Source organism: Spea bombifrons, chromosome 8 (genome assembly GCF_027358695.1).
Source record: "Spea bombifrons isolate aSpeBom1 chromosome 8, aSpeBom1.2.pri, whole genome shotgun sequence".
NCBI classification, from domain to species: Eukaryota; Metazoa; Chordata; class Amphibia; order Anura; family Pelobatidae; genus Spea; species Spea bombifrons.
The window spans coordinates 123637-140547 of NC_071094.1; the positions used below are offsets into that span (position 1 = coordinate 123637).

Genomic DNA, 16911 nt, shown 5'->3' on the forward strand with positions numbered 1-16911 from the left:
TCTTCGGTCACAATCAACGCGCTGCAAGGGAATCACAGATCTGTCTGTACATGTAACACGCATGCCGCTTGCAAGTCAGGAGGTTTAGTGTTGTTACGCTTTGTTTTATTTTGCAGTATTGATATGAACTGGCCGGGGGAACGGAGCCATACAGATCATGCATTGTGTCCATTTCAACTACAGGTGGCTCGCGCCCTATGAGCCCAAAAGATGCCCTGGCGTATGGGTAAGTAGCGTTAGTCCGGACATCCCGACTGGTCAACAAGCTGCATACAGATGGAGATGTAAGGAGTGTTTCTATGTGCAGTGCTGGCCCTAGCCTGTCCAGATGGGAATCACGTATTTGGCAGCCCGGGGGCAGGAGTCTTCAGGGGTCTGCATTGGGCTCTGCCCGGGGCAGGAGTCTTCAGGGGTCTGCATTGGGCTCTGCCTGGGGCAGGAGTGAGATATCATGAATGACATGTTCCTTGTAAATGTATTAAGAGGTAAAGCTACATGAGTGAACCTGCACGCCGTGTACCCAGGACCACTGCATGTCACACATGACTCTCTCGTTAACATGTAACTGCCGTGATTTCTGGCTCCCCACACAGCTCCTTCATGGACTCCATGTTGTATCTGCTGTCTCAGTTTTGTCCGGCATTCAGTCTGCCCCCCCCCCAAATACCACCATCGGGAAGGTGTTACCTATAACGGTGTCACTGAGGGACATCCATCTGTGAACATGAGGAAAAGTCTATGCCCCAGAGCTACAAATGGCCAGTTTTCTTGGTGTTCAGTGGCTCCCGCTGTGACACGTGTTAGGATCCCTTTAGGGAAGCACCATGGCACACGCGATTCATGCCAAGGCGTCAGCTGATGGTTACGGAAGATCATGTATGAAGGATAACAAGGAGTGTTTGGTTACCTAACTGGGCCTCGCCAATTATGTAACCGCCTTCTGGTACATATCAGTGCTACGTGTCCGCACAGACCATCCATGGCTGGTTCTGTGGTTGCATCGTATGACACGTGCCCCGTGTTTGTAAGAATTTTGTTACTGCCACGTGGAATAACCTCTCCGGCCCTCGCTGCTCATCAGCACTCGCAGTGTCCACGGGTGGGTAAGCTGGGTTCACTTAGATGAGAAGCCCATTGCGTGGCAGAGAGGGAAGTTTGTGTCATCGTGGCGGGATTCTGCTTCTTCGTCGGTTTCATGAGGTTATCTCCGGGAGGAGATTTGGTGAGAATTATTTCTGAGTCCATTTATTTTAGGCCTTTCAAAGCCGAGTCAGGAATCTTCCTCCATGCTGAAATTACTGTGTGGACTGCTGGCTTTGGAGGCCACGGGAGAGACAGAGGAGAGTAGAGGGTCGGCTCTCCCCATTGGGGACAGGGCATCGTCCATAAGAATGTCCTCAATGGCCGAGTCCCCTGTCAAGCTCACATGGAAACTCAGGCTGCTGTCAACCAGGTCACTCAGAGGGTCTGAGAAGTGGGATGTCTCCAGTTCTAACGCCGAGGGGTTGAGAGACTGAGACAGCTGGGTGAAGAAGCTCTCCATGTCTCCAGCCGTGGACTGCGTCTTGGGAGCGTCTGAAGCGATGGAAGGAGTGGCGGCGAGTCCATGCATCTGAGCCTGCATCTCCAGCTCCTGAGACAGAGGGGCACACGGCAAAATGTTAGACATTCTCCCTTGCCCCGGCCACGCATGCTGCCCGTGTGGTTCCTCCACCCACGTATGTGTTACCTGTACACGCAGCATCAGGCTCTGGTTGACGTGCTCCAGCTTCCGCTGCCTGCCCTCCATTTCACGGGCGCGCTGCTGCTCTTTTTGAAGTTTCCGGATGTATTCTACGGACGCCTTTAGGATGGTTCCTTTATTCCAGCGCACCTCCCTGGGGCAAACAGAGGGGTCAGACGGGAGCGATGGGGCTGATCACGGGAAGGTTATATGGGAGAGGTGGGGAATGTTAGACCGGACATGGAAGGTGAGACCAGCCAAGAGGGTACAGAAGGGAAGCAGCAGTCAGGCTCATTGATAGTGGATGGTGGGGAGAGGTGGTTTGGATGGGTGACGGGGTGAAGGACAGGGTTTTGCCACTTACGGGTCACTAGATTTTGGGATTAGTGTCCCCAGCTCCTTTATTCTGTCATTAATGTTAAATCTTCTTCGACGTTCAACTGCGGATAGAAGAGACTTATATGAATATCTGAGAAAAGTATGGTCACGGCTACACGGGCAGAGGGGTCGCGGCTCCGCGGGCCGAAGGGTTCGCTGCTCCGCGGGCCGAAAGGGTCGCGGCTCCGCGGGCCGAGGGTCATACACAATGTGGTCATTACCCCCATTCTGCAAGGGCTGGCAGTCGGGGCGCCGGATGTATTCGTTCCTTTGGCTGGGACAACCGGCGCACACATCCAACGCCCTACTTGGGGCAGTAAGTTTAATGCCCCAGCGAGTTAAATTGACACAAAGTCAGAGGGGAACCAAAACAGCAGAACCGGAGAAAAGTGTTTAGCCGGAACCCGGCCAGGCAGGACGTTCAGTCAGCAGCAGCCGGCGTGGCGCAGGGTACACGGCGCGCCAAACAGTAATGACTGAAACTGAGCACAGGCCAGCAGCGGGGGAACACAAGCTACTCTGTGCCGGGCATGCGCAGGCAGGTGACTTCTTGTAAAACCATGTTAGCCGCAGGGCCGGTCCGACCGGTTTGGAAGGCTCTATTTGGGAAGATGCTGAAATCATCTGCAGGGAATTCACTTCTGGCACTGGGGCACAAAGAATGGGGCATAAACAGTGGGGCACAAAGAATGGGGTGTAAACAGTGGGGCACAAAGAATGGGGTGTAAACAGTGGGGCACAAAGAATGGGGTGTAAACAGTTGGGCATAAAGAATGGGGCATAAACAGTGGGGTAACAAGGAGACCCCACGCCATCCTATGACCACCGTGCTTCACGGTCCATCCAGGGAGTGGTTGAGTCTCTCTGATTTATGATATATATGACATCATATTCTAGCGCCCTCAGTCATCGCAGCTGGCAGGTACAGCTCATACTGCAGCTCCGTGGATGCCCAGCACATAAAGGTTCATGTAAAGTGGGCTGTCGTGGGAGGTTTGATCCTCTCCATCTTTGTAGATTGTTAGTGGCCTTGAGCTAAAGTACCGTGTGTACAGACTGGGGGCCGGGCTGGACACAGCAAAATACAAACAGTGTTGAGGCTAACAGGATGCAAACCTGCTGCTGGGGACACGTTAAGTGAAGTAGTCTTATCACCATAGCGACCAGTCCAGTGCACTTGCTGAACAAACCGTTCCGTCGGTTGCTATGGTGATAAGACCACTTCCCCAAAAATTCAGTGGATTTCCTTGGAATTCCCACCACGGAGGCCAGTAATCCAAACCCCGGTGTGGAGGTCACCTCGAGGACATCCTCAGCCACACTGAATGATTTCTGTGACCATGTCACATGCTGGAAGGGGCCGTAGCCACTTTATCCTTCAGTGGCGTGGACCACATGGGTGCTGTGTGACAGGGTCGGCTGTGATTGGGGCCCTAGTCTGTGTCACTGTACAGGGGCCCCTTGCAGACCACGTCAGGCGCCCGAGCCCTCGCTTACTTAGGTTGTGGTTGTCCTTCTTCTGTCTCTCTTTGTTTAACACTTTGGTGTCTTGATCTGAAAAAGGAGGACATGGGTGTGAGTCTGTGGCTCACGTGGGCTCTAGCGGAGAGTATAGAGCGGTGCTGAGTACGGACCTGTGTACTCCGTCTTTATGTTGGGCAGGTCAGCCGGGCAGGAGTTGCTCACGGTGATGGTGGGAGCCGAAATCCCGTGGGTGCAGTAACCATCCAGGAGATTCCCAGGCAGCTGCGCAGGAAGAGGCATGTTCCGTGGTAAGTACAGGCCACTAGTACACATCTCTGCGCCACTAATATAGATGACACACGTGTCTCTGCGCCACTGACACGTGTGTCTGCGAATTCTGTGGACTTACTGTGCTGGGTAGGTGGCTCTGGTCCACAAATCCCATCATTTCGTCATTGAAGCTAGATTCTAGGCTTATGATCTCATCAATGACATCATCAATCTAAATTAGGGGGGAAAAAAATCTCAATATCTGCAAGCACCCCCGATGTTACTGTGTAGCCACATCGTGGCTCCCCTGGTGCTTAAAAACATGTGTTGCCCCCTCCTTACCTCTTTTTCGGAGTTGGAGCCAATTTTGAGCATGGCCAGAGGGCTGTTCGGGGCGCTGATGGCAGACGTGATGAGAGCCTGCTCAGGCTGGGGGGACGTGGCCGAGGTTGTGGCACCTGGAGCAGAGGCGTGAACTGCCAGCTTGCCCCCCAGGGTGGTGGAGAGATACTGCTTGACCTGCTGCCGCTGGGACTGCTGGATGTGGTATCTGGTTGGGTTTTCCAGGTGAGTTTGCACCTGAGAGGAAGACAATGGAGAGAAGATGACGGTGAAGGTGGGGGGGTTCCAGCACGGCGCGGGGGGTGCAGTACGACATTGGCGGGGGGTTGCAGGATGGCGCGGGGGGTGCAGTACGGCGGGGGGTTGCAGGATGGCGCTGGCGGGGGGGTGCAGTACGGAAGCCACGTGGGAAGTAGCATTGTGTATGGTGGAGAATGCACAGTACATTACAGAGGCCACTCATGCCCTATACCTTACCTTTAGGACCTCCAGGGGCACCTGTGCCGGGGTGGGGCGGCTGGCAGGGTTGACGCTGATGGCCGGCGTGGCTGGCGTGACATGGCTGCGTTCTACCAGAATGTGGGCTGCTTGCTGCTCCTGCTCCCTGCGCTCCTGTTCTTGCGCTTGAGCCCTCATGAGCTGCTGGCGTAGCAGGACCCGCGATGTCATGGTGCCGGGAGTCTGAAGGGGTACCACAGGGGCTTCTGTGGAGCTCTGACTGTGAAAGTGAAAGGCCATGTCATGGTTAGCTGAAACCCAGCCATTCACAATCCAACACCCGTCCTCGCGTCTGTCCACATCCTATTTGTAAATTCAATCCCACGCTAAATCCAAATCGAGTGTTTCCCAAAGCCCCCCCCAATGCTAGGTAATTGCCCCCCCCTCTGCCAGCTGACACCCTGATTTTAGCCACAAGGCGATCCATCTGCTGCAGCACCAGAACAACGTGCCGGCTGGCCGGCAGCACTGGGCCGTGGGAAGCCACTGATGGAAATGATTGGAATTTGTGGGTCGAGAAGCGTAAACGTACAGCTTTACGGGGCTGCTTTCCGTTAGATACGTCCATGCATATTATTACACGTGGCTCTCCCACACGTTAAACACTTTCCGCAAACATGAGGCTGACATGTAACAGGTGGCAGCGGAGGATTGGTGGTCTGTCTGTTCGTCTGTCTGTGGTACAGGAGGACCCTCACCTTGCAGGAATGGGCTGACTCTTTAACTGGTAGAACTGGTCTTCACTGGGAACCAGAGCCTGCTCCACGTCAATGTCTTCCACGATCCCGGACTCAGGGAGGAGAGGACTCAGACTGCAAGGAGGACACAGGTAACACCCGTCATTATCACACAGACGGGCCCCGGGTGTTATATACAGACAAAAGGGGGCCCCATGTGTTATTCACAGAAAAAGGGGAGGCCCCGGGTGTTATTTACAGAAAAGGGGGAGGCCCTGAGTGTTAAGACAAAAGGGGGCACCATGCGTTATGTGCAGACAAAGGGGAGGTTCCGGGCTTTATGTGCAGACAAAGGGGAGGTCCCGGGGTTATGTGCAGACAAAGGGGAGGTTCCGGGCGTTATGTGCAGACAAAGGGGAGGTTCCGGGTGTAATGTGCAGAAAAAGGGCAGGTTCCAGGTGTTATGTGCAGAAAAAGGGGAGGTTCCAGGTGTAATGTGCAAAAAAAGGGGAGGTTCCAGGTGTTATGTGCAGAAAAAAGGGGAGGTTCCAGGCGTTATGTGCAGACAAAGGGGAGGTTCCGGGTGTAATGTGCAGACAAAGGGGGGGTTCCGGGTGTAATGTGCAGAAAAAGGGGAGGTTCCAGGTGTAATGTGCAAAAAAAAGGGGAGGTTCCAGGTGTTATGTGCAGAAAAAGGGGAGGTTCCGGGCGTTATGTGCAGACAAAGGGTAGGTTCCGGGTGTAATGTGCAGACAAACGGGTGGTTCCGGGTGGAATGTGGAGAAAAAGGGGAGGTTCTGGGTGTAATGTGCAGAAAAAGAGGAGGTTCCAGGTGTAATGTGCAGAAAAAGGGGGATTATAGACAGACAAATAGGGCCCTGGAGGTAACGTACAGATATAGGGTATCATGGGTGTTATAGACAGATAGAGGAGGTGCCTATGTGTTATAGATGGGTTTGCTGAGTGTTATATACAGATGTAGTGGCTCTGGGTGCTATATGCAGATAGAGGGGGACTCTGGGTTCTATATAGAATATGTGTGAGCTGTTTTTATTCTGCTGGTATCAGTCATTGATAATTGAAGGATTAGTTTCTTCTCAAACAAGGACAGCACCATAGAGACCCCCCCCCACACACACACACTGGCCCTGAAGTATATCACCCCGTCTGGCCCTGAGCGTGGATAGTATTACCCCCTCTGGCCCTGAGCCTGGAGCGTATTACCCCCTCTGGCCCTGAGCCTGGAGCGTATTACCCCCTCTGGCCCTGAGCCTAGAGCGTATTACCCGCTCTGGCCCTGAGCGTGGATAGTATTACCCCCCTGGCCCTGAGCGTGGATAGTATTACCCCCCTGGCCCTGAGTGTGGATAGTATTAGCTACATGTTTAGGTTACTTGTTTTTATCCTCTGGTGTTTCTGAATGACTAAGCAAATCCAGGGTATTGCCACACACTGCCCCCCCCTCCACAGGCACACAAACTGCTCCCCCCACAGGCACACACACACACTGCCCCCGCACAGACACACACACACACACACACACACTGGCCCCCCAACACAAAGACCCACACTGCCATCCTGACACACACACTGCCCTCTCTACTTGCAGACACACACACACTCCCGCCTCAACACACACACACTGCCCCACCGACACACAGACACACACACTGCCCCCCCAACACACACACACTGCACCCCAACACATAGACCCACACTGCCATCCTGACACACAGACACACACACTGCCATCCTGACACACAGATACACACACTGCCCCCCCAACACACAGGTAGATACACACCCAGCCAGCTATTCAGTCCACATGCCCTCTGCCCTGTGGTGGCACATAGAGTAGTAGTGAGTACGATGCTGGATCTTACCTGAGCAGCTGGATGCTGTCAGCGCTGGAGCCAACAAGAACATAGACTGTGTGCGGTGGGGGGCTGCTAAATGCGGGGGTCTCACAGCCCGTGTCATGAGACATCGCTGGGGAGATTCACCCTCACTTACCCGCTCACCTGGCTGTCTGTCTAACTACAACTCTCACCTGGCTAGCCGTCCGTGTAAGACTCTCACCTGGCTCTGTCCAACTACTTCCAAATCTCACCCGCTAGCCGCCCGGCTAACTTTAAATCCCATCTGGCTAGCCACCTAATAAGTTCCCTCAGCCGGCTGGGTCTGTCTAATGTCTCTGCTCTGGGGTCTCTCTCTGCCCTGGCTGTCTCTTTCTGTCTGAGCTCAGCATTTACTGCACTTCCCATAAGTAGGACAGAGCAAAACAAGCACCCCTCCCTCTCCCCCCTCTCTTACTAACCTCCTTTCCACTCTCCCCGCTGTCTCTCCCTCCCCTCTCTCCACTGCCCCTTCCCTTCTCTCTTTCTTTCTGGGCTGAGCAAGCAGTCCGGGATTAACTTTTTGTGCGCTGGATGCAGCCCTGCTTTGTGCAGCACTAGAATGTGGCCTTGGGCCATGCAGGGGTTAATGGATGACTCACAGTACAGGGGAATTCCGGAGCAGGCATGGGCTGACACAGGGACACTGAGACAGCCAATCAGGACATAGCAGGGAAGCAATGTCACACATTAACCCGTTTCCTCCCACGCACATTGAAACTGTTTACAGGAGGAATGCATTATTTCCGGGGTGGCGGGCCAGGGGTATAGAGTCGTAATGCCAACGGATACCACTGCGCTGTATGAAGTTCAGGGGTGAGCCTAGGGTTAGTGGCGCCTGGAGGCAGTATTTGTTTGGTGCCCCATAACTAACACACACACGCATTCTAACATGCATACTCGCAATCCTCCCTAACACACTATATTATACACACACTCACTCTAACATCATACACCAATACCCACACACACTCCCTCTAACACCATACACTAATACCCACACACTCTAACATCATACATTAATACCCACACACTCACTCTACCATCATACACTAATACCCACACACTCACTCTAACACCATACACTAATACCCACACACACTCTAACATCATACACTAATACCCACACACTCTAACATCATACATTAATACCCACACACTCACTCTACCATCATACACTAATACCCACACACTCACTCTAACACCATACACTAATACCCACACACACTCTAACATCATACACTAATACCCACACACACTCCCTCTAACATCATACACTAATACCCACACACTCACTCTAACACCATACACTAATACCCACACACACTCTAACATCATACACTAATACTCACAAACACTCCCTCTAACATCATAAACCGATACCCACACACACTCCCTCTAACATCATACACTAATACCCACACACACTCTAACACCATACACTAATACCCACACACTCTAACATCATACATTAATACCCACACACTCACTCTACCATCATACACTAATACCCACACACTCACTCTAACACCATACACTAATACCCACACACACTCTAACATCATACACTAATACCCACACACACTCCCTCTAACATCATACACTAATACCCACACACTCTAACATCATACATTAATACCCACACACTCACTCTACCATCATACACTAATACCCACACACTCACTCTAACACCATACACTAATACCAACACACACTCTAACATCATACACTAATACTCACAAACACTCCCTCTAACATCATAAACCGATACCCACACACACTCCCTCTAACATCATACACTAATACCCACACACACTCTAACACCATACACTAATACCCACACACTCTAACATCATACATTAATACCCACACACTCTAACATCATACATTAATACCCACACACTCACTCTACCATCATACACTAATACCCACACACTCACTCTAACACCATACACTAATACCCACACACTCACTCTAACATCATACACTAATACCCACAAACACTCCCTCTAACATCATAAACCGATACCCACACACAGTCCCTCTAACATCATAAACCGATACCCACACACACTCCCTCTAACATCATACACTAATACCCCCACACACTCTAACATCATATTAATACCCACACACACTCTAACACCCTACACTAATACCCACACAAACTCTAACATCATACACTCATACCCACACACACTCTAACATCATACACTAATACCCACACACACTCCCTCTAACATCATACACTAATACCCACACACTCTAACATCATACATTAATACCCACACACTCACTCTACCATCATACACTAATACCCACACACTCACTCTAACACCATACACTAATACCAACACACACTCTAACATCATACACTCATACCCACACACTCTAACATCATGCACTTATACCCACACACACTCTAACATCATGCACCAATACCCACACACTCACTCTAACAAACACTAATACCCACACACTCCCTCTAACATACACTAATACCCACACGCGTGGAAACAGATTAAGCAGATGTTTTGGGCCCCAGCTGGTCTAAGGGCGCCTCCCAACTGTCCGCTTTTCAGGGCAGAGGTAGTGCCCGCAGGGACAGCGGAATCCGGGGCTGCAGAATTGTGCTTATGCACAGGAGCGCGGACGGGGCGTTGGGCTGTCGACGGGGAGGACGGGGAGTTGGGCTGTCGCCGGGGCATTGGGCTGTCGCCAGGGCGATGCGTGTTTGCCTGTCGCTGGCGTGTTTGGCTATTACTGCCGCCAGTGACGGTCCATTCACGCAGCCGAGAGCTTTGTGGCTTTCGTAGAGAAACGCATCCTGGGAGCGCGGAAGGGGCCCCGGGCTCCGGCCCCGCACCTGTTACTGTGTATTCAGAAAACGGCAGGAAAGGATAAAGGGATCTTTGAGACATCATTAACCCCTTCCCGGCTGGCACCTGGGGCTCCATTCTGAGTCTAATTACTGGGCTTTGGATGCCCCCTCCTCCCCAGGGGCTGATTTGTATAATAATATCCCAACATCCTGAGGCCGGAAAGCGGGACCCCAGCCAGAGTCCCCCACTCTGCATCTTAACCCTTTCACTACTGGTGAAAGGTGGCGGGGAATGTAGCGCTGAGCATCGCCAAGGCAACAGAGGAGTTAGCTAGTGCCACGCTAAACGGTGAAGGTGTTAATTGCTGCGGGGGCATAGGAAGGCTGTAGCAGAGAAGGGGTTAAAACACTTGGCTCTGGGACAAAACGAGGTTAATCATGATAGGGCCCTTGGGCGGAATAATCAGAATAGGACTCCAAGTTAATCAACACAGTGTAGAAGAGAAGAGGTTAATCATAACAGGGCTCCAGCAGGGAAGGGGTTAACGGGTTGTTCTGGCGGGGAAAGGGTTAAGCGTGTCGTTCTGGAATGTTTGGAATCCAGAACCTTGAAGTCGGACTGTACCAACCCGCAGACAGGTCGGTGGGGGCGGGGTCCAGTGTAACCTGTGCACTAAATGGTCTACTCTGCCAGCTCCACCCCCTGCCTGTGCTGGCACTTGGTACGTTCTGCTGGAAGCTCCTGTCTGAGCGGAGAGTGCAGGTTGGTACCTGTGGCCGGAGAGGTGAGTGCGACGGGCCCGGCCTGGCTGTCTCGGCCTGGCTGTCCGTTCAGGGATACGCGTCTGTTTGGAGCTGCGCGTCTAGCGCTCTGCCGGGGTATTTGGAGCTGCGCGTCTAGCGCTCTGCCGGGGTATTTGGAGCTGCGCGTATATGTTGGTGGCCGGGCCCCCCTTTGAGCTAGACAGGGGCGTTTAGTGTGCCGGCTTGTGGCTATAGAGCCGTGTGAGATGTGCACAGGACACGCTTTACACGCGTGGTGTCTCTCCCTGTGTTTACAGGTTCTGGTTGGTGGGTTTTGCATGCAGCTCTTGTCACAGTACCCCAGAAATGTGTATGGACCGGCCCTGAGGGCTCTGGCTGGCTGTATTGAGTTATGGAGTGGATACGGTGTTTCTCACCCTGGACACGGCCCGAGCAGCCAATGAGTGAGCGGCAGGCCGTGGCTTCCGTGTCCCGTTGGCCGTGGCAGTTAGGATGTACACGGGATTGGGCAGGATCCGTGCTATATGCGTGTTGTTGTTCTCCGTGTACTTGTCCCCGGGGAGCAATGATACTGGGCTTGTGGTGGAGCAGGGGATGGTGAGTATGTGTGTGGCACGTTGGGCAAGCTGGGCCGACCGTGGCCGTTTTTGCCTTCTGTTCCGTGTCGCCGTTGGGCATTTGCCAACATTTTAACCCTGATATCGGATCAATGTGCTATGAGCCTCACAGAGAGGGCGGTTAAGCTGCGGGCTCCGTCCTATCCATGTAACACATCTCGCTGACACGAGTAAAACGTGTTTGTGTGGATTCGGAGGGCGGCAGACGCCCCCCAGGTGCTAGGGACAGTTAAACCTCGGTGATACCCCTCTGTCCACGGCTCAGGTTCTGGTAAAGGAGCGCTGCTGTGCCCGGTTAGTGGCCTGTGAGTGTGACCCCCCGTGACAGATTTTAGGGGCCCCGTCTGATTTTACTTGGGGTGTCGCTGATCCGCAGGGTGTATCCGGTTTCAGTTAGGACTCTGACATCACGGGAAACGGCAGAGCCGCTGGCAGGTTACCGGTGCCACCCGCCGGCTGGTGACCTGCCCGGTGACTCACGTACACAGAGTCCACATTACGTAACTCGCTGGGCGTATCACGCAGCAAGGCATGTGGCGCAGGATCCTCTACTCACCGGGGGAGGAACACGGCAAAAGCAAAGCGTGTGTGATCAGCGCAGGGACTGACTGAGCATCTCGGGGCATGGAGTGTTCGTGATCAGCCGGTTGGCGTGGCGGGGAATAGAGGGGATGCGTGGCTGAAGACTATTCACTGACGTCTCTTCTCTTTATACAGGCCGTTACTGCACCCTCTGCATATTCTGTGCCGTGGGATAAATGGCATTAAGCTTCATCGCACACGGTGAGATATAACCACGCGGCCGGGAGACTGCTGAGTGCACGTGGATTTTCGCTCGCTGTGACCCGGACGTGGGACGTTGCACTCGTGGCTTTATGTTTTATGGCCCCATAAGTGAAATGTCAACGTTTGATATTGTTTGGCATATTGTAGTTCTGTAAAGGATCCGGCCCCGCCGTCGACTCCATACCAAACCTGCCCCCCCCCGCCCTGCACAGGAAGACTGCACAGTTTCTTTAGGGTTTTTTCAAATGGGACGATTGTCCGTATTCTAGAGACCCCCAGACTCTAACGTCCGGTGCCAAAAAATGGAGGTAAAAGGCTCCAGCGGGATCTCCACTCCAGGAAAAATGTCATTAGAGTACCCTACCGCATTGGGCTCCCGCCGTGTCCTCTGTCGCATCCCGCCCCTGTCGCGTTGGGCTGCCGCCGTGTTCTGTCGCATCCTGCCCCCTCCCGCCGTGTTCTGTCGCATCCTGCCCCTGCCGCATTGGGCTCGTGCCCCTGTCGCATTATGCACCCGCTGTGTCCCCTGCCGCAGACTAGTCTGTCCACATACCGCCTCTTGACGTTTCAGCGTGATATGCCGTGGCTCTGGGTATCGCTCACCTCTGCACCACCGACTCATTGCTTGCGGTTTTCGCTTGTCCTTTAGGGGGTTCCCCGTCGGATTTGACCCCGAAGCAGAGGGCTCAGCTCATATCGGACCTGACGGAGCGGCAGCGGGACCTGCAGGAGTCCCTGAGGCAGAAGGTTCTTGAGCTGCAGAAGCTGTGTCTGCAGGAGGCTGTGAGTTCCCTGTCCGTCTGTCCACACAGCCAGTGGCCCCCGGGCCCCCCCGAATGCTGCCTGACATCCTTCTCATGAGTTATATTTCCCTCTCCTCAGGAACTGACGGGGCTGGTTCCCGCAGATTGCCCCCTGGAATATGGTGAGAGACCTCCAGCGGTCACGCGGCGGCAGAGAGCTGGATTCAGAGTCAGCGCGGCAGCTGTCACCCGAGCCGAGGTTAGTGGCGTTTTTGGCTTGGCTTGGCTTTAGTTGCCCGTCTGCCCGTTCTGGCTCCCTCACCCTGCTGATTCCTCCCCAGGAGGTGCAGCTGGAGCGCATGGAACGGGATTTTGCTCTGCAGCTACAGATGGCAGAGGCAGCGCGGAAGCTGAGTGTGGCGGCAGAGCAAAGCGCGGAGCTGAGTGTGGAGCAGCGTAGGAAGAGGAGGCTCGTTTATCTGGATGCTCTGCGCAGGCTGCAGGAGCTGGAGGAGCAGAGCAACAACCTGCGTCGGAAGCTGGGCCTGAGACCGATCCAACGCGTTCCGCGGACTCTGCTCGGTGAGGGCTGTTTGTCAAGTCACGTTGCGGTGTGAGGGGCGAGCAGGGAAGACCTGACTCCCTGCTTTAGGGCTGATTCTGTCCACTAAATACTTTGCCCTCTTAATGTGTGAAAGAACTTGCTGTTGAGCAGTGGGGGTATTTAGTGGGTGGCCTGCGGGGAGGATGCCAAGAGCTAGTGATGGGTGCAGACTGGGACATGTGGTTATGTGGCTGTATATGGAGGGTCACATTATTTTCTCTTGTTCTAGAGGAAGCTTACCAATCAGAGGGCAGCTGCATGGCAGAGACGGCTGCTTATGGTGAGGGGCACACATCAGATGGGCCGGGTGGTCCTTATCTGCTGCCATATTCTCGGTGTCAGTGGCGCTCGCACTATCTCTCTAATTCTGCTCTACCTTCACAGATGACATTTTGGCCACTGCAATGAGACCGTCTCCCCCTCGGAACGCCAGCCATTCACGCGCCATGTCCACCAGCCCCGAGCGGAGGGTTGGGTGGAAGACCGGACCACTGGAAATGTACTGTGAGGTCCGCAACAGGAGAAACTCTATGGCCGGCTCCTCCAGGTGAGACATCAAAGGCTGTCACGGATCTGGAGCCCATAAGCTGCCCCCGTGGCAGAACAGATGGAGGGGTTCCTGACGCCTAACGTTGGGGCGGGACTGTAATTATCGTAATTTACAATAATGATGTTGGGTTTTTTCGGTTCGTTGCTCAGTCCCACTCGCTCCTTCCCGCGGAGTCTGTCCAGTCTGGAAGGGCGAAGTGTTCCCGCGACCCCCATCCTGAGTCGTAACGCCTGCAGCAGCTCTGCCTTGAGGTTAGTGGTGGAGGAGATGGTGGTGGGGTGGGGGGGGTACAGCCGGTGTCTTCTGACAAGTGGCTAATGGTTCGTATACCCCCCTAGGTGTGAGAGCTCGGGGCTGTCGCAGCGCCAGTGGTCGGGTAGCCAGGACTCCCAGGTCGGCTTTCACAGCGAATGCGGAGCCGTGAGGAGCCGACGCAGCAACAGCTCAGAGGCCCTGATTGAGCGGCCGCAGCCCAATGAACAGGGGAAGCCTTCCTTTAAGAGTTCTGAAGCCCTGAGTGAGCGGACCCCCGCAGGACCCCAGCAGTGGGGAGGAAAGTCCCCTGACCCTTGTTTACCCAGTGGCACCGTCCGGGCCCCTTACGAGGACATCTTGTTGGAGTATTATATGGAACGACAGCAGCAGAACCGTGGGTGGGCTGAGCCGGAGGGGCATTGGTGGGTGGAGCCAGAGGCCCCGTGGTGGGCAGAGCCTGATGGAAGCGGCCATTACTCGAGGCGGGATGGCTACTACGATGGGTACCCAGGCAGCCCTGCGCTTAGAAGCCGTGCAGACACCCAGCAGCGTAGGAATGTGGTTCGCAACAAGTCATGTGGCCCCCAGCTGCCTGATGTTGGCCATGCCCAGCAGCTTTGGCACAATGACGGCTTCCTGCAGAGGCCTCCACAGCAACTGTCACATCAGGGGCCACGGCCGCGGAGCCAGCCCCGTGCCCCCCCGCCTGAGACACTGGAGAGGAATGTACACAAAGCTCTTGCCTTGGAGGGGCTTCGGGACTGGTATCTGCGCAACTCTGCGGCCCCAGGGGGTCTACACCGGAGCCCTGCGCCCCCTCACCTGCACTACCAGCGCTACTCGCGTCCGGCCTACCGCGACGGGCACTTCCAGGCCGGCTCCCCTCTTCCTCATTCTGTCAGTTTCACCGGAGCCCCTCTCCACGTCAGGTATGGCCTTCTGTACTAACGCCTCCCGCGCCGGCGTCCCTGATACCCCGGTTTGACGGCCGTCACTGAGCAGCTCTGTGCTCTGCTGCTTGTGGCTCCGCGTCCGCTGCTTGTGGCCTGAACCCGCGCTCTGTGGCGATAGAGCATAAAACCGGCTCTGGGCTGTTCTGATTGGCTGCAGAAAGACGGATCATTGTACCCTCTGCTCTTCTAAATGTATTTGTGGGCCGTCTAGGCCACGGCTGCCCAATCCATAAATTGTGTGTGTGTGTTGTCGTCACGGGGCTGCATGTTTTTATGCTTTATCGATGTGTGGGGGAGCGGTGCCTGCGGGTCTCTAATGCTTCTCTTTGCTCCCCCCCCCCCAACCTGTTCCATTCCCATCCACCCCATGGACTCCCCATCACCCCGAATCATTCCTCCTGGATACGCCCCCCCCCCTGCATCTGCCCCATCCACTCCACGACCCCCACTTTCTGCTCAGACACTTCTCCGAGTACCTGGCCGAGGAGTTCTGTAACCAGACGGGCGGTGTGAGCCGGGCACAGGATGAGAGGTCGGCTGCGGACACCCCACCTGGGACGCTAGTCTGACGCTGGACACGAGGTCACGCCGGACGTCCTCCTGGGATCCCTCGCGCAATATGTGCGCCCCCATGAATAAGTGCAATGCTCCCTGCCAGCGACCGGCCCTCGCGTACTTCTACTTAAGGCTGATTCAGGAAGCGCTGTATGATGAAACACTGGAAATGTTACCTACGTAACGGGGGGACATGCGCAGGAATCGCGTCCTAAAAGGCTGCTGCTATTCCCGTACATTTATTGTTATATGGGGTTTAAAACGCTACAAGCTGTAAAGTGCGGTCACGCCGGCCCCCATGGGCCATACCGGATGCTGCGGGTGGATGAGCCGGGCCGGGTCCGGACACGCATCTCTGGGGCTCATTTTGTCCAAGCAGCTCCATTTTCTGTTCTTGACATGGAATTTAGGGGCCCGGTCGGGTTTCCACGGCATTAGGAGAGGTTCTGTGCCCTGACCAATAGGGCGACGTATCTGTTACCCCATTCTCACCCACCTTCCTCTAACCATCAGGGCGCGGAGTGGGCTTGTTTCCCAGTTTTTATTTGGCTGAACGGTCGAAGGGGCCGAGCTGGACTCGGCGCCGCAGTCTGTAACATACGTGTTATTAACCCTGAAAGCACTGTGCAATATGTACAAACTTTACTTTGTTTATGGTGTGGGGCAATTTAACAATAAATCCTAGAAAAAGAAAGGAATCTGTTTACTTCCATTTATTTCTACGTCTCCAGCAGGCCGTGGCGGTGTTACAGCAAAAGTTACACGGCTGACAAAGCCTGCTACAGGAAGGGAAAAGGGCTCTGGTCTGGGGAGCTTGCAATCGATTGGGGGGGGTGGGGCGGAAGGAGGGGTGCTGCTCAGCTGAGGGTGACGTGCTTTGCGCCCCAGGCTTTGCATTATAACTGATCGGGGCCATAAATTATATACAATATAATCACACGCCGCCCCTTCAGGGTATTTAGGGGTATATGCGTTAGTCTTGCGAGTCCCTCTGTCCTTCAAACTGCCAATGCCC

General features: G+C 54.3%; 2 protein-coding genes and 1 long non-coding RNA gene across 3 annotated transcripts; 2 read left to right on the forward strand and 1 right to left on the reverse strand.

Moving 5' to 3' along the window:
• Positions 1 to 691: 691 nt before the first annotated feature.
• TFE3 (transcription factor binding to IGHM enhancer 3) lies at positions 692 to 7610 on the reverse strand. The gene is made up of 10 exons (XM_053473371.1): positions 7236 to 7610; positions 5374 to 5487; positions 4655 to 4895; positions 4178 to 4414; positions 3975 to 4067; positions 3736 to 3847; positions 3599 to 3655; positions 2088 to 2163; positions 1730 to 1877; positions 692 to 1633 (listed from the first exon to the last, which is right to left on the reverse strand). The coding sequence occupies exons 1-10, from the start codon at positions 7337 to 7339 to the stop codon at positions 1271 to 1273; spliced, it is 1545 nt and encodes a 514-aa protein (XP_053329346.1). The 5' UTR covers positions 7340 to 7610; the 3' UTR covers positions 692 to 1270.
• Positions 7611 to 10826: 3216 nt separating this feature from the next.
• On the forward strand, positions 10827 to 12576 carry LOC128503345 (uncharacterized). The gene is made up of 3 exons (XR_008355217.1): positions 10827 to 10853; positions 12168 to 12233; positions 12506 to 12576. It is a non-coding gene; the product is annotated as an uncharacterized LOC128503345 (long non-coding RNA).
• Positions 12577 to 12812: 236 nt separating this feature from the next.
• On the forward strand, positions 12813 to 15949 carry CCDC120 (coiled-coil domain containing 120; the record flags this gene model as incomplete). The annotated part of the gene is made up of 8 exons (XM_053473120.1): positions 12813 to 13019; positions 13119 to 13238; positions 13321 to 13561; positions 13813 to 13863; positions 13968 to 14130; positions 14283 to 14384; positions 14472 to 15317; positions 15802 to 15949. Coding segments are annotated over 8 exons (1839 nt in total), but the record flags the coding sequence as incomplete, so codon positions are not given.
• Between the last annotated feature and the right edge of the window lie 962 nt (positions 15950 to 16911).